Raw genomic sequence first — 13,101 nt, 5'->3', positions numbered from 1 at the left:
TTCTTGGCAGGTAATTTTACAATTTAGTGACAACTATAGAATAGCCTTATTGGGAGGGCTACATCAGCATCCCTAAAATAAAGCTCCAGATTATCACATTCCTTTAGGTACTATATTTATAATGTGTTACTTTTTTTTAGCTACCACATTGATATGTTCTGCCCAGTTTTCTCTAGAAAATCTATTAAGACCTGGATTTTCCTAATAAATGAGAGAATAGCTATCAGCTGTTTCTCTGTGATAAAGTTTACTTTCATTAGGATATCCTGGTGGAACCATGTGTGCAATATTTTCAATGATTGTTATCATCCTGCCTAGCTCCAGCTGGTATGCAGATCATTCTGAGCTGTTCCAGCAATGTAGCCTGCCTTTGCCACAACATTGTTTTGAGTAAATGATATGTTACCTATCGTGTGATCATTCACCCACCAAAATAATGCGGCTAATAAAGAATTAGGCATTTATAGCACTAAATATTTCTTGATGTACTCCAGCGTGTTGTACTTCTGAAATCATGTTAATATCCATAACGTTTGGGTGAATTTTCATCTGGGTTCTTTATGGGCAACTGCTGGTGGGAGCCTGCAGGTGATAAAATAATTTCCTTTAATACTCTTTTGGTCTTCATTAGTTTTGAATTCTGCATATAGTTCTATGCTGAGAATCTCCCACAAAACAGAATTTCTGTCTAATCTTCTTGGGAAATGAAAAATGCAGAGTGTTAGAACTGTAAACTAGAGAAAACATATTCAGTTCTCTCCCTTCATAACGAACAAAATGAATACATTTATGTGGAAGGTATTTCTCCCCTGAGAGTGACAAACAGCTAAATTCTGGTTTAGTGTAGGTTAGGTGTGGGTAAAGCTGTGTTTATCTGTATGACTTTGGAATTTACACATGATCCATACTTCAACTGATGTTAAAAACTATGCCACTGCAACCACTATTCTTTTTTAGTATAAAGAATAAATAACGTTATTTTAAAATGTTTTACTCTTGAATTGCTATGTTAGTGATTTTGTTGATTTGGTTTTGGCAAGCTTTGCTCATGTGGTATCTGTGGTAGGCAGATTTTTAAGACACAACATATAGCCCAAAGGTAAGTATAGAATATACAAATGTAGTCATTTCGTTTAATAGGCAAGCTTTTCCTGTTATAAAAGAAGATTCCCACTGGAGTATGAGGTTGGCATGTCGACTGATGGTTCTTTTTTCTCAGTAGTTTCTTTAATGTGCAGTGTCATGGAAAGTGAAATCTGAAGTTATCACAATATCAACTTTTAAGCAAAAGTTCTGCTATTCTGAGAGGATTGTGGGAAGAAAGTTAGGGGCGAGGAGAAAAAAAAAAAAAGAAAAAACCCACTATATTTCATAGTGAGATGGAGAGCCTTTCTGTTGAGAAACAAGATGAACAGATCTTGACTAATCATGTCGATAAAGGCAGGATAGGAATGCATATGGAAGTTTCTAAATAAATTAGTCTTTGGAACGCCACACACATGGGTTGGAATAGTTCACAAGTTGTGCTGCTTTTGCCTTGTCTCATCCCCACGGAGGTACTCAGCATTCCTTCTGTACTCAGTCATGCAGGGAGAAAAATGAAGGATATTATTGACTGTGTCAAAGAGGACACTTCTAGGTACCAAGGGGAAAAGCAACGGATGTGCACGCTTTCCCTTCTTTGACACGATAATAAATTCTATGAAGTTTCATCCGAAGTTACTAAACTAGCCAGTTCATAGAATTCCTGGACCTACTATCTGTGGTATTTTCAGACTTCCTATGAGCCAAGCAGTTGCAGCATGGTTGGTCTTTGAATGAGATACATCAAAGGAAACCCGAAGAGTTTTAAAAACAGAAGTCAGTGATAGTTGAGATGACTTTGAATAAATTGCAATACGGTAATGGAGTTTACTGTGCCATAGATGAGCATATGAAATGATTGATATTACCAAACAAGAACTATTTGTGGCCCTTAATAATCCAAAGGTTTGGGGGTTTATTTTTTTCAAATGAGTAGGAGCACAATGGCTGAATTTTGGTTTGGGTAGTTACACAGTACCCACTCAGTGTCACTTGATACGGTGTTCTTTATCATGTCCTGCCCCGCAGCACTGCTGTTGACTTTCTCTCCACTGCGAAACAAGAACTATTTTCCAGCCAGCAGGTGATTGTACCTTCGTGGTGAATAGGTGATTCTCGTATGCGTGGCTGGTAAATTGCCTTGGGATTCATTGGCATAAAAGTCATTGCATGTGATGCTGTAAATCCCCAAAATAATGGGCTTAGATAATATGCAGAAGATTTATATTCTCATTTATTGCCAGTTTTAGCTACTTGTATATTAAAGCTGCATAAACAAATCTAGGATCATTCTATTCCAATCCAGTATCATAAAATGCCTTACTGAATGCCTACAATTTGTACTCTTTAAGTAATGTTAATGTACCTTTCTTGTGAGATAGAGATCAAAGTACCCTTTTGCTCTAAGTATCCAGGTTTCTTCTACACATGCAGCCATTACGGAAGTTTTTCTGGCACAGTTGAGATCATTTGTTAGACTTGTGATAATGGCTTTTTGATGGTGTTGCTGAAAATCTTTGCATGTTACAATACTTCTTTTCATCAAACCATTTTAGTTTTCTTGTTTGCTGAACCCCTGTGTCTTGAGATCTCTGAAATGGGTTTTAACTGTTTAGTGAAGAGGAGTAATTGAGCTGTTGATCTGGGGAAGTGGAGTTAACCGAGTGCTAGTTTTGTTCAGAGCCATACTGACTAGTCATGTGCATGCTCTTCAAGAGATGATGTGCAAATGAGAGGGATGATCTGAATAAAACTGTTCATCAAAGTGTATCAGTCTCAATATCCAGAGTTTCTTCCCTGTTCTTTCCCTCCCCCAAAGCAACTACTCCTAAATGTAGAGGGGTTTGGATTTGCACGTTAAGTCAAAGTTTCTGTGCTACTTCGGTCAAGTACTACAACATGTTCTCCTTTCTCCATACAACATTAGTCGATATGTTCTTTACTTAGTCAAGATCAGACAAGACAGATCAGCAAAGTGCCCTGTTCTTTGAAAGGGACTGTTTTTTGAGAGGCTCATCTGTCTTCTTTCCTTGGCTGAAATTCCTTGACTATTTCATTGTTTTACCCTTATAAAAGATTATAATCTGCAACTTTCTACAAAAGAGAAATGGCTATGGGAAACATTTTCTGTAAATCAGGTTATGATATTTTCCAGAGACACGTGCAGTAAAAGAGAAATGGAAATTTACAACATATGTAAAGTTAAGCAGAATCAGCTTTCATTTGAAAAGTTAATTTTTAGATATTCTGAGAGCACACATCACATAACTGTTAAAATGTGGGGGGGGTTTTATGTACTTATTAAATATATATTTATATTAAGTGTGTGTGTGTGTGTATATGTACACACTTATAAAATCAGTTTTCTCTGTAAATTCCTTGTGAAGACCTGAAGAAATTGTTTTATTAATTCATTCTGAGAATTATTATTAAGGGTTGGGATTTTTTTTAATTTTATGTCAGTCTTACGAAGTTTTCTGGAGTGAAAGCATAATGTAGTATAAATTATAATTAAATTATCTCAGACTGATGCTCTTATCATTATAGACATATTTTACTTAAAATTTCCTTTTCTCAATATGACTAGCTGAGCATGTCTAATAACATGTGAATAAAACATCTGAATAAATATTATGATTATATACTGTTCCAATATAGTTTCTGGTATTGAGGTGACAGCTCGTATCAGCCGGTCAGAATAGAATAATATATATTTCAGTGACAAAACCACAGTTACTCAGAATTTTAGGGCTAGTTTGGAATTATCTCAGAAGGGAGGATTACTGAAGAAAGTTAAATTAACTAAGATTAAGAGAGAAAATGGGAAGATTTGGCAGCAGCTACTAAGAACAGAAGCTAAGAAGGTGCAGGTATATTACACTGCAGTAATTACCAATATCTACATTTTGAGTTGATAAACAGATATTTCTCAGGGTGGATTCTTTCTTTTACAAGATCTGTGTGCATAAATATACACTTGATATATAACAGCTCTAGGCGTTATTATGAATTTCATAACGAGAGCTTGTTCTTTTAAATTATTAGGGTCACTGTGATGTGAAAAGTACAGGACTGTGGTTCATGGTGTGGGTTTAGCCAACTGTTCACACGAATAAAGTTTTTGTGAGTCACTCAGCAGCCTGGGGCTTCCCTGTCCGAGAATTTGAGCCGCCTCCTGTTCCCGAGTCAACTGCAGTCGTCGGTGAGAATGCAAAGCTGAAGACCCCGCATCTCCCCGTTCAGAAAGCAAATCCACATAATTGTCTTCCTACTCTTGGATATGAGTTTCCTGTACAAATTACCGGTTAGAATATATCATGTTGGAAATGCCCAATCAATACGTAAGCAAATTTACATGTGTCTGTTACCTCTGATTTCTCATCTTATGAACGCATCTTAGGAGGTAAATTTTCTTGTAAATATTTTAATTGGAAACACTGATGTGGAGGCAAATACCTTGCTGATGTTAGAGAAACTGCACTCTTTTTTGATCTTCTTCAATAACCCCAACGTACAATATACTAAAGACCGATTAAAGATAGCGTTGTATCTATTTCTCATACCTGGCATAAGCAAACATGTGAATGCAAGAAAACACAGTACGGGTACAATACAGCTAGAGATTACTGTCTGCAGCATTTGTGCACGCTGTAATGCGTTTTAGCAAACCAGGCATGGACCTGGGTCAGTGAGTCAGAAGTGAGCTGGTACCTCGGGCCATAGCTCTCTGGCTACGAAGGTCCAGCAGTTGTGCCCTGTCCTCAGTTCCATTTCCGTGGTACCCTTTGAAGATGGCAGCTGCTGAAGGCCACAAGGTGATGACAGTAAACACAATTGATGACTGCAGTAAAGCGATTTCCGAAAATGACTACCTGTGCTTTCCCCATACTTGTTCATAACAAAATTCTGCTTTCAGGACTGTAAAATCTCAGCAAGCACACTTTCTTGCTGTCAAGTGAGTACTGTAGATTCGTCTCTTTTGTGTGTTTCCAAAGGCCTTCTGGCTAGCAAGTTTTTTCTTTTAATATTTTTGGCTGACTCTGCCACCGATTTTCATTATGTGTGTCACTGTTACTACCGTATAATCTGAACATAAAAAACATGGTGCTGTAACAAATGACTTCACAGCATTGACAGTTATAGCAGGACCATTTGAAGGCTGATGAAAAATTTCCCAGAGAGATCTCAGGTCGGGTTTACATAAGCTAAACAGGAAATGATTGCCACCATTCACATTAAATCCTAAATGTTTTGTGTAACTTCATCTACATTTTATGTTCCTGCACGTCTCTCTGTCTTTCTCAGCTGATGAAATTCCACACTTCCTTAGATGAGAGAAATAAGTTCATGTTTCACGGCTTGTTGTTCTTGCTAAGCTCTACAAGGTTTGGGATTTTAAATATAGTATTTAAAAGACAATAAAAAGTTCCTTCAGTTTTTGATTGTTTAGATTTTACATACTTTGTAAAATTTTATGATACCTGGGGGTTGGTTATTGCTTTTTCCCAATGGACTACTAATGGAAGTTAGCCTGTCTAGCCCATGTGCTAGATGCTGTTAGGATAAAACTGCCTTTGACTTTCACACCTCTCAGGGGACGAGTAATTGTTGTGTTCAAACAGCCTGTAATTGTGATCCCGCTGGCTTTCTCAGTACGCTTCTGGCTATTAGAATCATTAAACAACTCAGCACCTGTTAACAGCATTGTAAATATTCAACCCTGCTTGTGTGCAGGTTGAGTCCAATATAGGAGAAGGCTTACAGAGCCCAGCCTCATAAATTAGAGCTTCTGACAAGTCAATTATTGTGAAACTGGGCTTCACTGTGAAATAAATGAAATGGTGTGCTGATAAAAAGGTAGGCTGTCTGTTTATAGCAAAGGGGAAATAATGACTAGATGATTCAATGCAGTGAGCATGAAACTGCATTGTTTTTATTCTTTATCTGTAATTAAATAGTTAGGTAATACAGTTTCATAGAGGAACTCACATACGAAGCAGTTTTTATACTTGGAGCATACCAAAGTGCAAAATTCAACTTGCGTTTATGCCTGTGCTTTCAAAATACTGTCTAATGTCATGATACCTCTGTTTTCGCTAATGATTTAAACATAGTCTTTCTAGATTAATGGCTTTGCTTTTTATTAGGGGAAAATGTGCTGAGTGACCAAGAAGCTCCTGTGGGTGTGCTCAAAATTATATTTACCCCATTATAGATAGTAGTTAAAACACTGGTACCACTTCACTCAAGATTACAAACCATTTAAGATTTTTCTTTATGTCGTTTTATTTACACTAGCCAGCTAGATATTTAGTCCTCTGACAAAAAGTTACCAAAAATCAGCAAATTTAAAATTCGCATCATTTTTAAAAGGCATTATAATGTGTGAAATACTTCAGATTAGGCAGAGCACAAGATAAAATCTGTTTGAATTTGTGCCTTAAATTACAGTCTCAAAAAAGAATTTCAGAGCCTTGCCCGTATCTCTTCCTTTGTTTTAGCAGTCGTCATCATCAGTGTTGTGGTACTGCAGCTAGCAGTGCTGAAACGATAGGGTGAAAGTCTGAATACCGTGACAACAAAGCACCTTAATTAGAATCATTTCAGCAGAGTTATATTCAATTTAGAGAAAAATACTAATGAATCATTAGTGGTTTAGATGTATAAAATAGAAAAATCTTCTCACATCCTTAAACAGCTTACGTAGTTAATTTGCTGAATTATTTTCAGAAGGTAAACAAAGTGTTATAAAGTAATTTCTGCTAATAAACAGAATCTAGATGTGTTCGGTGATAAAATGTCAGGCAGATAAAAGGTGTAGATGGAAATATTGACCATTTTTTATCGTTACTATATTATTTCAGTAAATTTAAAAGGGGATTCATGAAAATTAAATTGAATTGAAAACAATGTTAGAGTACTTTTGCTACAAGTAAGTTTTCTTTGCCTAAGGCTGATAATGTGTGGCTGTCTACTATATGTAACTTTTTAATCAATATAAATATGTGGTTTGGTTTGGGTTTGGACGACAGCTATGTTTTAAATATTTGAGATTATCTCAGCATGAACCCATATAAAATGTCACAGAGTTGAATACTCCACTGCCATATATATACACTTCGTTGTTGCCTAATGTAGCTGACTATTTCCTGCTATCAGAACAGATTTTTTAATCTTTTTCTGATGGTAGTACTGTTTTACTCCAACTTTACCTAGTTATATGTGAACATTCACAGCATCTGAGAATTAACCCCATAATTTGGGATTAATAACAAGACAAAAAAATCTGGAAATGACGATACCGCTATTTAGCATGCAGGCTTTTTTCAGTTATGCTGTTGCTATTCAAAAAGATAAATGTTAAAAACTCCGTTTAAGAAATAATAATAATGCAGATCAGATTCTGTTAATTAAACAGTCAATGGAAGGGTGCTTGTAGTGTATAAAAACACATTTCCGTCTTTTAAAATTTGCTAACAGCAGCATTACGGTAAACGAAATAGAGCTTAAGTCAGAGAATGGGATTCATCTGCCCAAATATAGCATCAACAACTGAACTGATCGCCTGAAGTTCTTTTATTTTTTTAGTCAGTGATTACATTTCACCTCGTCCTAAAGCAGATACATGAAATACTTCAGATGAGTAGCATTCTGCAAGCGCATGTTTCTCTCCCTTGGCAGTAAAGGGAGTTCAAAAGACCGGCTCAGGTGTAGCTGTAACTATGTAAAATCAGGGAAAAGGAATCTCAGCACACTGCTCTGCAGCCTGTTGTTCACCTGCACAAAATAACGCTGACAGAACCTACTCTCCGTTACAGCATGGAGTATTGTTTCCAGCGGGGATGCAGAGTACATTGCAACAGTAGGAAATTTCAGTACAGCAGCTAGTAGGAACGAAGGAGCATCTTTCATCGTTGCAGCAATCTCAGTAGTCTGTTTGTGCGGCAGTATTTTACAGAATTAAATGGGCAGGGACAACCTTTTTTACTGTGCTTTTTAGCATTTCAGTACATCATCAAATTTTTTGTTTGTTGGAATTCTACTTTGAAATTGCGTGATTTAATTGCTCTGCTTAAATTCAGAATTTTTAAACTTTCTGAGCATGCTCAGTTTTTCTTTACTGCTCATCGAACTTAATTGTTACTTTCTGAATTGGTGTTGAATCTGGGACACGAGTTCTTACTGCATTTTTATCTGGAGTTTTCTAGGTAAAAGCTCTCCCGGAAATTATGTTAGTTTGTGTGAGTAATAGTCTTATAATATAGCTTAAGTTCTACAGTTAAGGAGTGCAAACTTCAGTCACTGGGTCTTTTTTATGTTTTGGCACACTTTATAAACACTGTTTGTTCATATGGATAACTAAGAACCATTGTTACTATATATAGTTTACCTAACCAATTTTACCTGAAAATCAATGTGTGAAGTAACCCCGTTGAAAAGTACCTTATTTCTTTTTTTAGCAATTTAAACTTTGAGAATAAAATGACATGGAAATATAACGACAGACACCAACGTTTGGGTTGGTGTAAGGTTCCTTTTTCAAGAGATGTCATTATGTGCCTACTTTTTATTTTCAGAGTTGCAGGATGTAAGAATAGTTGCTATCCGTGGTGGGTTTTCTTCCTTTCTCTTGATGTTAAAATAGTGTTACTTGTGTTAGCATTGCTTGTTCGCTTTCATACTTCTATGATCAGGAAAATATACTTAAGCGATCAGGAAAATTTTGCCAGTAACAAACTATAGCCAGTCCAGTTCTGTTTGTATCAACCTTTCTATTAATAGACAGATAAAATACTGTCTCTCCATACGTACTTGCTTGTATTATGTTGGTTACTCCCACAAGCCATTTAAGAATCATGATTTTCTTGTTAGACTATATAAGGGAATAGTTCTGTCTTTAGCTGCTTAATGTGGATATTTGCTGTTCCAAGTATGTGTGAGTGTTATAGCAGCCTTATAAGTTTTCCTCTAAGACGTTATTGTTAAAAATCTTCAGAGGGTAAAAGGTATTCATGTAATGTGTCTGTTTTCAATTTATCTAGTTACTATAACTTGGATGATGTGAGCCATGACACTATGAATAAATACCTCTCAAGCCTTGTTGAGAAATCCCTGTTTGATTTGGAATGCTCCTACTGTATTGAAATCGGGGAGGTAAGACTAATTCAGTAAGATACATGCTCCTAAAAACTGGGAACAGCAAGATACACGCTCCTGATTTGCGATGTTTGTCTATGGAGCTATTTGTAACACTTAGTTGAAAACTGAGCTTAATTGGGGTTGCAGCTAAATTATGATGCTAAATCATTTTTGCTGTTCTCTCTCATAAAGTAGTCTTAAAGTATTTTACAGTTTTGTAGGAACCATTTATATTGAACCATGTAGGAACCATGTATATTTGATTCCTCTTCTAACAGGATAATCGCAGCATTGAACCTCTGACATACGGCCGCATTGCTTCCTATTACTATTTGAAGCATCCAACTATTGGGATGTTCAAAGATCAGTTGAAACCTGAAAGCAACATTGAAGAATTGCTCTTAATTCTGACAGTAAGTGCTGATATTTTCTTAACTTAAATATGTGTAACTCGTGACTCTTAAAGACACTTACAAGTGTATGAAAAAACACCTCAAAATTAAGAAGTGTCTTTCTTCCCTGATGTGTGATTTCATTTTTTTGTTGTTTTGAGTAATATACCTGAATAATTTTTGATGTTTCAAGTGTTTCATCTAAGTAGTACATGAAAATTACTGTATACACCGGTTTCTCTTATGTCCCTTTATAACGTTCAGGTTCTATACAAATCTGATATTTGGTTTTTTCTAAGTAAGTTAGGTATAACACTGAAATGCCAGAATAATCACTGCATATCAACATCCGAAATCTGTACCAGGGCCATCACTTTGCATTGGGACAATCTGGAAGATACAGCAACTTTAAGAAGTGGAGGAGACATATGGGGAAGACCTGTTTCCTAAAATACCGTCTTCTCCTTCTCCCAGCCACCTGACGATCCCTGAGGTCATAACCTGCAATAACGCCAACTCATACAGTCAGTCTAGTGGCTGTTTAGTAGGGCAGCGCAATGCAAGGCAAAAGGTTTTAGGGTACAAATCTGGAGACACGATGTATAATGCCGCGTTAACAGTATTACATTCTCATCATAAAAGAATCATGTTTTACTGCGTTTTCCTTTTTAAGTACTTGAGTAGTTATATCTACAAAATCTTCTTTTTCAAAACAGTGTAATTCCGCGTGTACACAACATATTTGGAAGCAAGAAGTGCGGAGTGTTATCCACTAACGATTACAGTCTCTGTTATATTATATACATTATACAAGTGTCTCAAATTCTGTAATATTCTGATTTCCAAATGTTAACTTCAAAATCTAGAGTCCCATCTTATAGTATTTATCTGTTACTTTTATATTCATTATTGTTTTGTCATGCTGCCAAAACTTCTCTGAGGAGAAATACAAGAAAAATAAACACAGTGCTATTCAACAGTTTGCACGTCAGCAAAGCCTGATCAGAATTTTATGACACTAGGAAAGCCACTTTTCTAGTACAGGGACTTTCTTTCTGATAAATTTAAATCACCTACTGCAAACATTCGGAGTGTTACAGCTCAGAAATAGAGACCACAGTAATCTTTTATAATGGAAAGTGTTAGGCAACCTAAATAGGAGAATGGCTATCACTCACCCTGCAATATCTATTCTTCTGTTGTCAGAAAACGTTGCAAATTATATGAAATGAAATTCAGTGTATTCGTCTGAATTCAAAATGGTAATCAACCACAATTCCTACGTATGCTGTATGTAATATAACTGGAATTTTAAGAAGGAATACTGACCAGTGAACAGATGTTAAATAATACAGTGTTGAGTATTCAAAGTGGGAGCTTTACTCCAGCTGCTGTCTCTTTAAAATCTCTTCTCTCTAGAGAAAATTTTCTCCACCTAGAAACATCATAGTTTTTTTTCAGACAAATTTGGACAGGGAAAGTTGGAGACCAGCATTAGCAGAGATAGCGTGCCTAAGCTAGTGAGCAGCGTATGGAAGACGAATGATGGAAGCAGAACCTAGTGCTGCCTGTCTTATGTCAGGGCTCCTCATCTCTTTGGGCAGCTTGCATCCATGAAGCGCAAAGGTAAATGGCCAATATTTCTGTTGTAGACAAAACCTAGGACCCTACTGTTGGGCAGAGATTGTAAAATTTCAAATTCATTAATCTTGCTTTAATTCTTTGAGGTTTGTTTTTTTTCTTCTGGAAATACAGTCTTGGAAGTTGTCCATTTACAGTCTTAAGAGGAATAAGACCAAAAATAAAATCGGTTAGGGGTCAAAATGAGCCACTTGTCAATTCGAAAGATGAAAAGGATGTATGAATGCTGGATGCCATTAGAGCTGACAATTTTTCCTTACTTTTTATGCAGATGTTGATTTTCATAATTGCTAGTGGAATTACTATTCTGTCTTGTTGAAGGTGTAAATTGAAAGGGTTTTTTTAAGTCTGATGTAGTGTTGAAAAGAGTTGCCATTTCAACAGAGTTATTGCCAAGGATATTTTTTTTTCCCCTACACATTGAGAATTAATGAGTTTTATAATTACAGCAGTTGCTTCACACCTCTATTGTTAACCAGTGACATTACATCTGCCTTGCTCCACTGGTGCCCTCCTCCTTCTTATTGAAGCATTTAGCAGTTTTGGCAATAGGGAATTACATGGCATGGGGTAAGTAGTCTAATTAGGTATAAGTGAAAATCCTGAGGGAAAAGGATATTTAAAAAGTAATTTGAAGAATCTCTTAATGATGCTGGAACTGAAGGCTGTAGTGCTGTAGTACAAAAAGGCCCGTTATCGTTGCAAAACATAATTATAATTGTGATTATTCTGCTGATCACTCAGTTTTAAAGTTTTGAATTTTGGACTGTGTTGTTTAAGAATAACCACCCAAAACATTTCTCGAATGGAGTTGCAGGATTTTGTAGATGTGATATGTGGGTCTTTTTTTGTTGGCGTTGTTCATAATCTCACAAACCTTTAGATATTTACAAGTTGTCTGATGTATATAAGGAAGGCAGAAGTGTACAATTATAACAAAGAAAATACTGATGTTGTGGGTTTGAAATGGGATATATACAAGTTTTTCCCAAATTGTCCATGTGTAACTTGAAAAGGAGCAAAAGTTTGTTTAAAACAAAACCAGGAAAAAAGCAACATTGTATTCAAGAATTCAGAAATTTATGATCGTATAAGAGTTTTCAATCTGAGTTTGATTAAGGTATTTTGAATTTCAGATCGATATTTTGCCATGCTGATGGGACTGTTCAGTATTCAGGATCATTCACCAATGAATTATCAATGAATCTTTGCAACTTGTGAAAAAAAGTAGTTTTGAGTCATCCTCTTTCTGGTGCTGATGGGCCTCTCAAAAAAAGTCACTTGATAGTGAGATTTGTTTCCACTTAGTGGCCAAGACCGTTCATAGTCTTCTCCAGTATCTGTTCTTTTCCCTGTTCTTATTTTATCTTTTCATGTGACCATCTGCCAGCATTTTGCAAGATCAAAATGAATTTTTTTCAGTATGGTTTAGGGGTTGAAGTGTCCATAACATGAAGAGGAACACGGCACGTGGGAACAGCCCCGCAGTCACGTTGGCAATATCCAATAATCAGTGATACAAATAGGTGGAGTACAATCCCCTCACGCTTTCCCTTCTCTCAGTAAATCTGTACTCGAGATGTTTCATCTGTCTTGGGTTTGCTGTTAGCAGGAGAAGTTCAGGTTCAGTTAGCTTTGTAGCTGACTTGTGCTAGTGGACCTGTAATTTTTCTGAGAGAAAATGTTTGATGCTTTTCCGTAGAGCTTTCTTTAAAACTTTCCTGACCGTGCTTCAGACAGTAGCAATCCAAATGAGCTTAATCACTGTTGAGTTATGGTCCTTCTTGCATTAAGTATTATTGATGAGAAAGTGTTCATGAATTATTACTGACAGGCTGGATTTCCC

The 13,101-nt window shown here is 36.3% G+C and overlaps 1 protein-coding gene across 1 annotated transcript in view; it reads left to right on the top strand.

Annotated features, from left to right (window-relative positions):
* ASCC3 (activating signal cointegrator 1 complex subunit 3) overlaps positions 1–13,101 on the top strand; it is a 103,707-nt gene that overhangs the window by 53,749 nt on the left and 36,857 nt on the right. The window contains exons 22-23 of the mRNA XM_009707542.1: positions 9,126–9,237; positions 9,501–9,635. Coding sequence (XP_009705844.1) covers positions 9,126–9,237; positions 9,501–9,635 — 247 coding nt within the window. The remainder of the gene's footprint in view (positions 1–9,125; positions 9,238–9,500; positions 9,636–13,101) is intronic.

This window comes from Cariama cristata, unplaced genomic scaffold (assembly GCF_000690535.1).
Source record: "Cariama cristata isolate BGI_N322 unplaced genomic scaffold, ASM69053v1 scaffold15579, whole genome shotgun sequence".
NCBI classification, from domain to species: Eukaryota; Metazoa; Chordata; class Aves; order Cariamiformes; family Cariamidae; genus Cariama; species Cariama cristata.
This window is presented reverse-complemented; position numbering and strand designations above follow the sequence as displayed.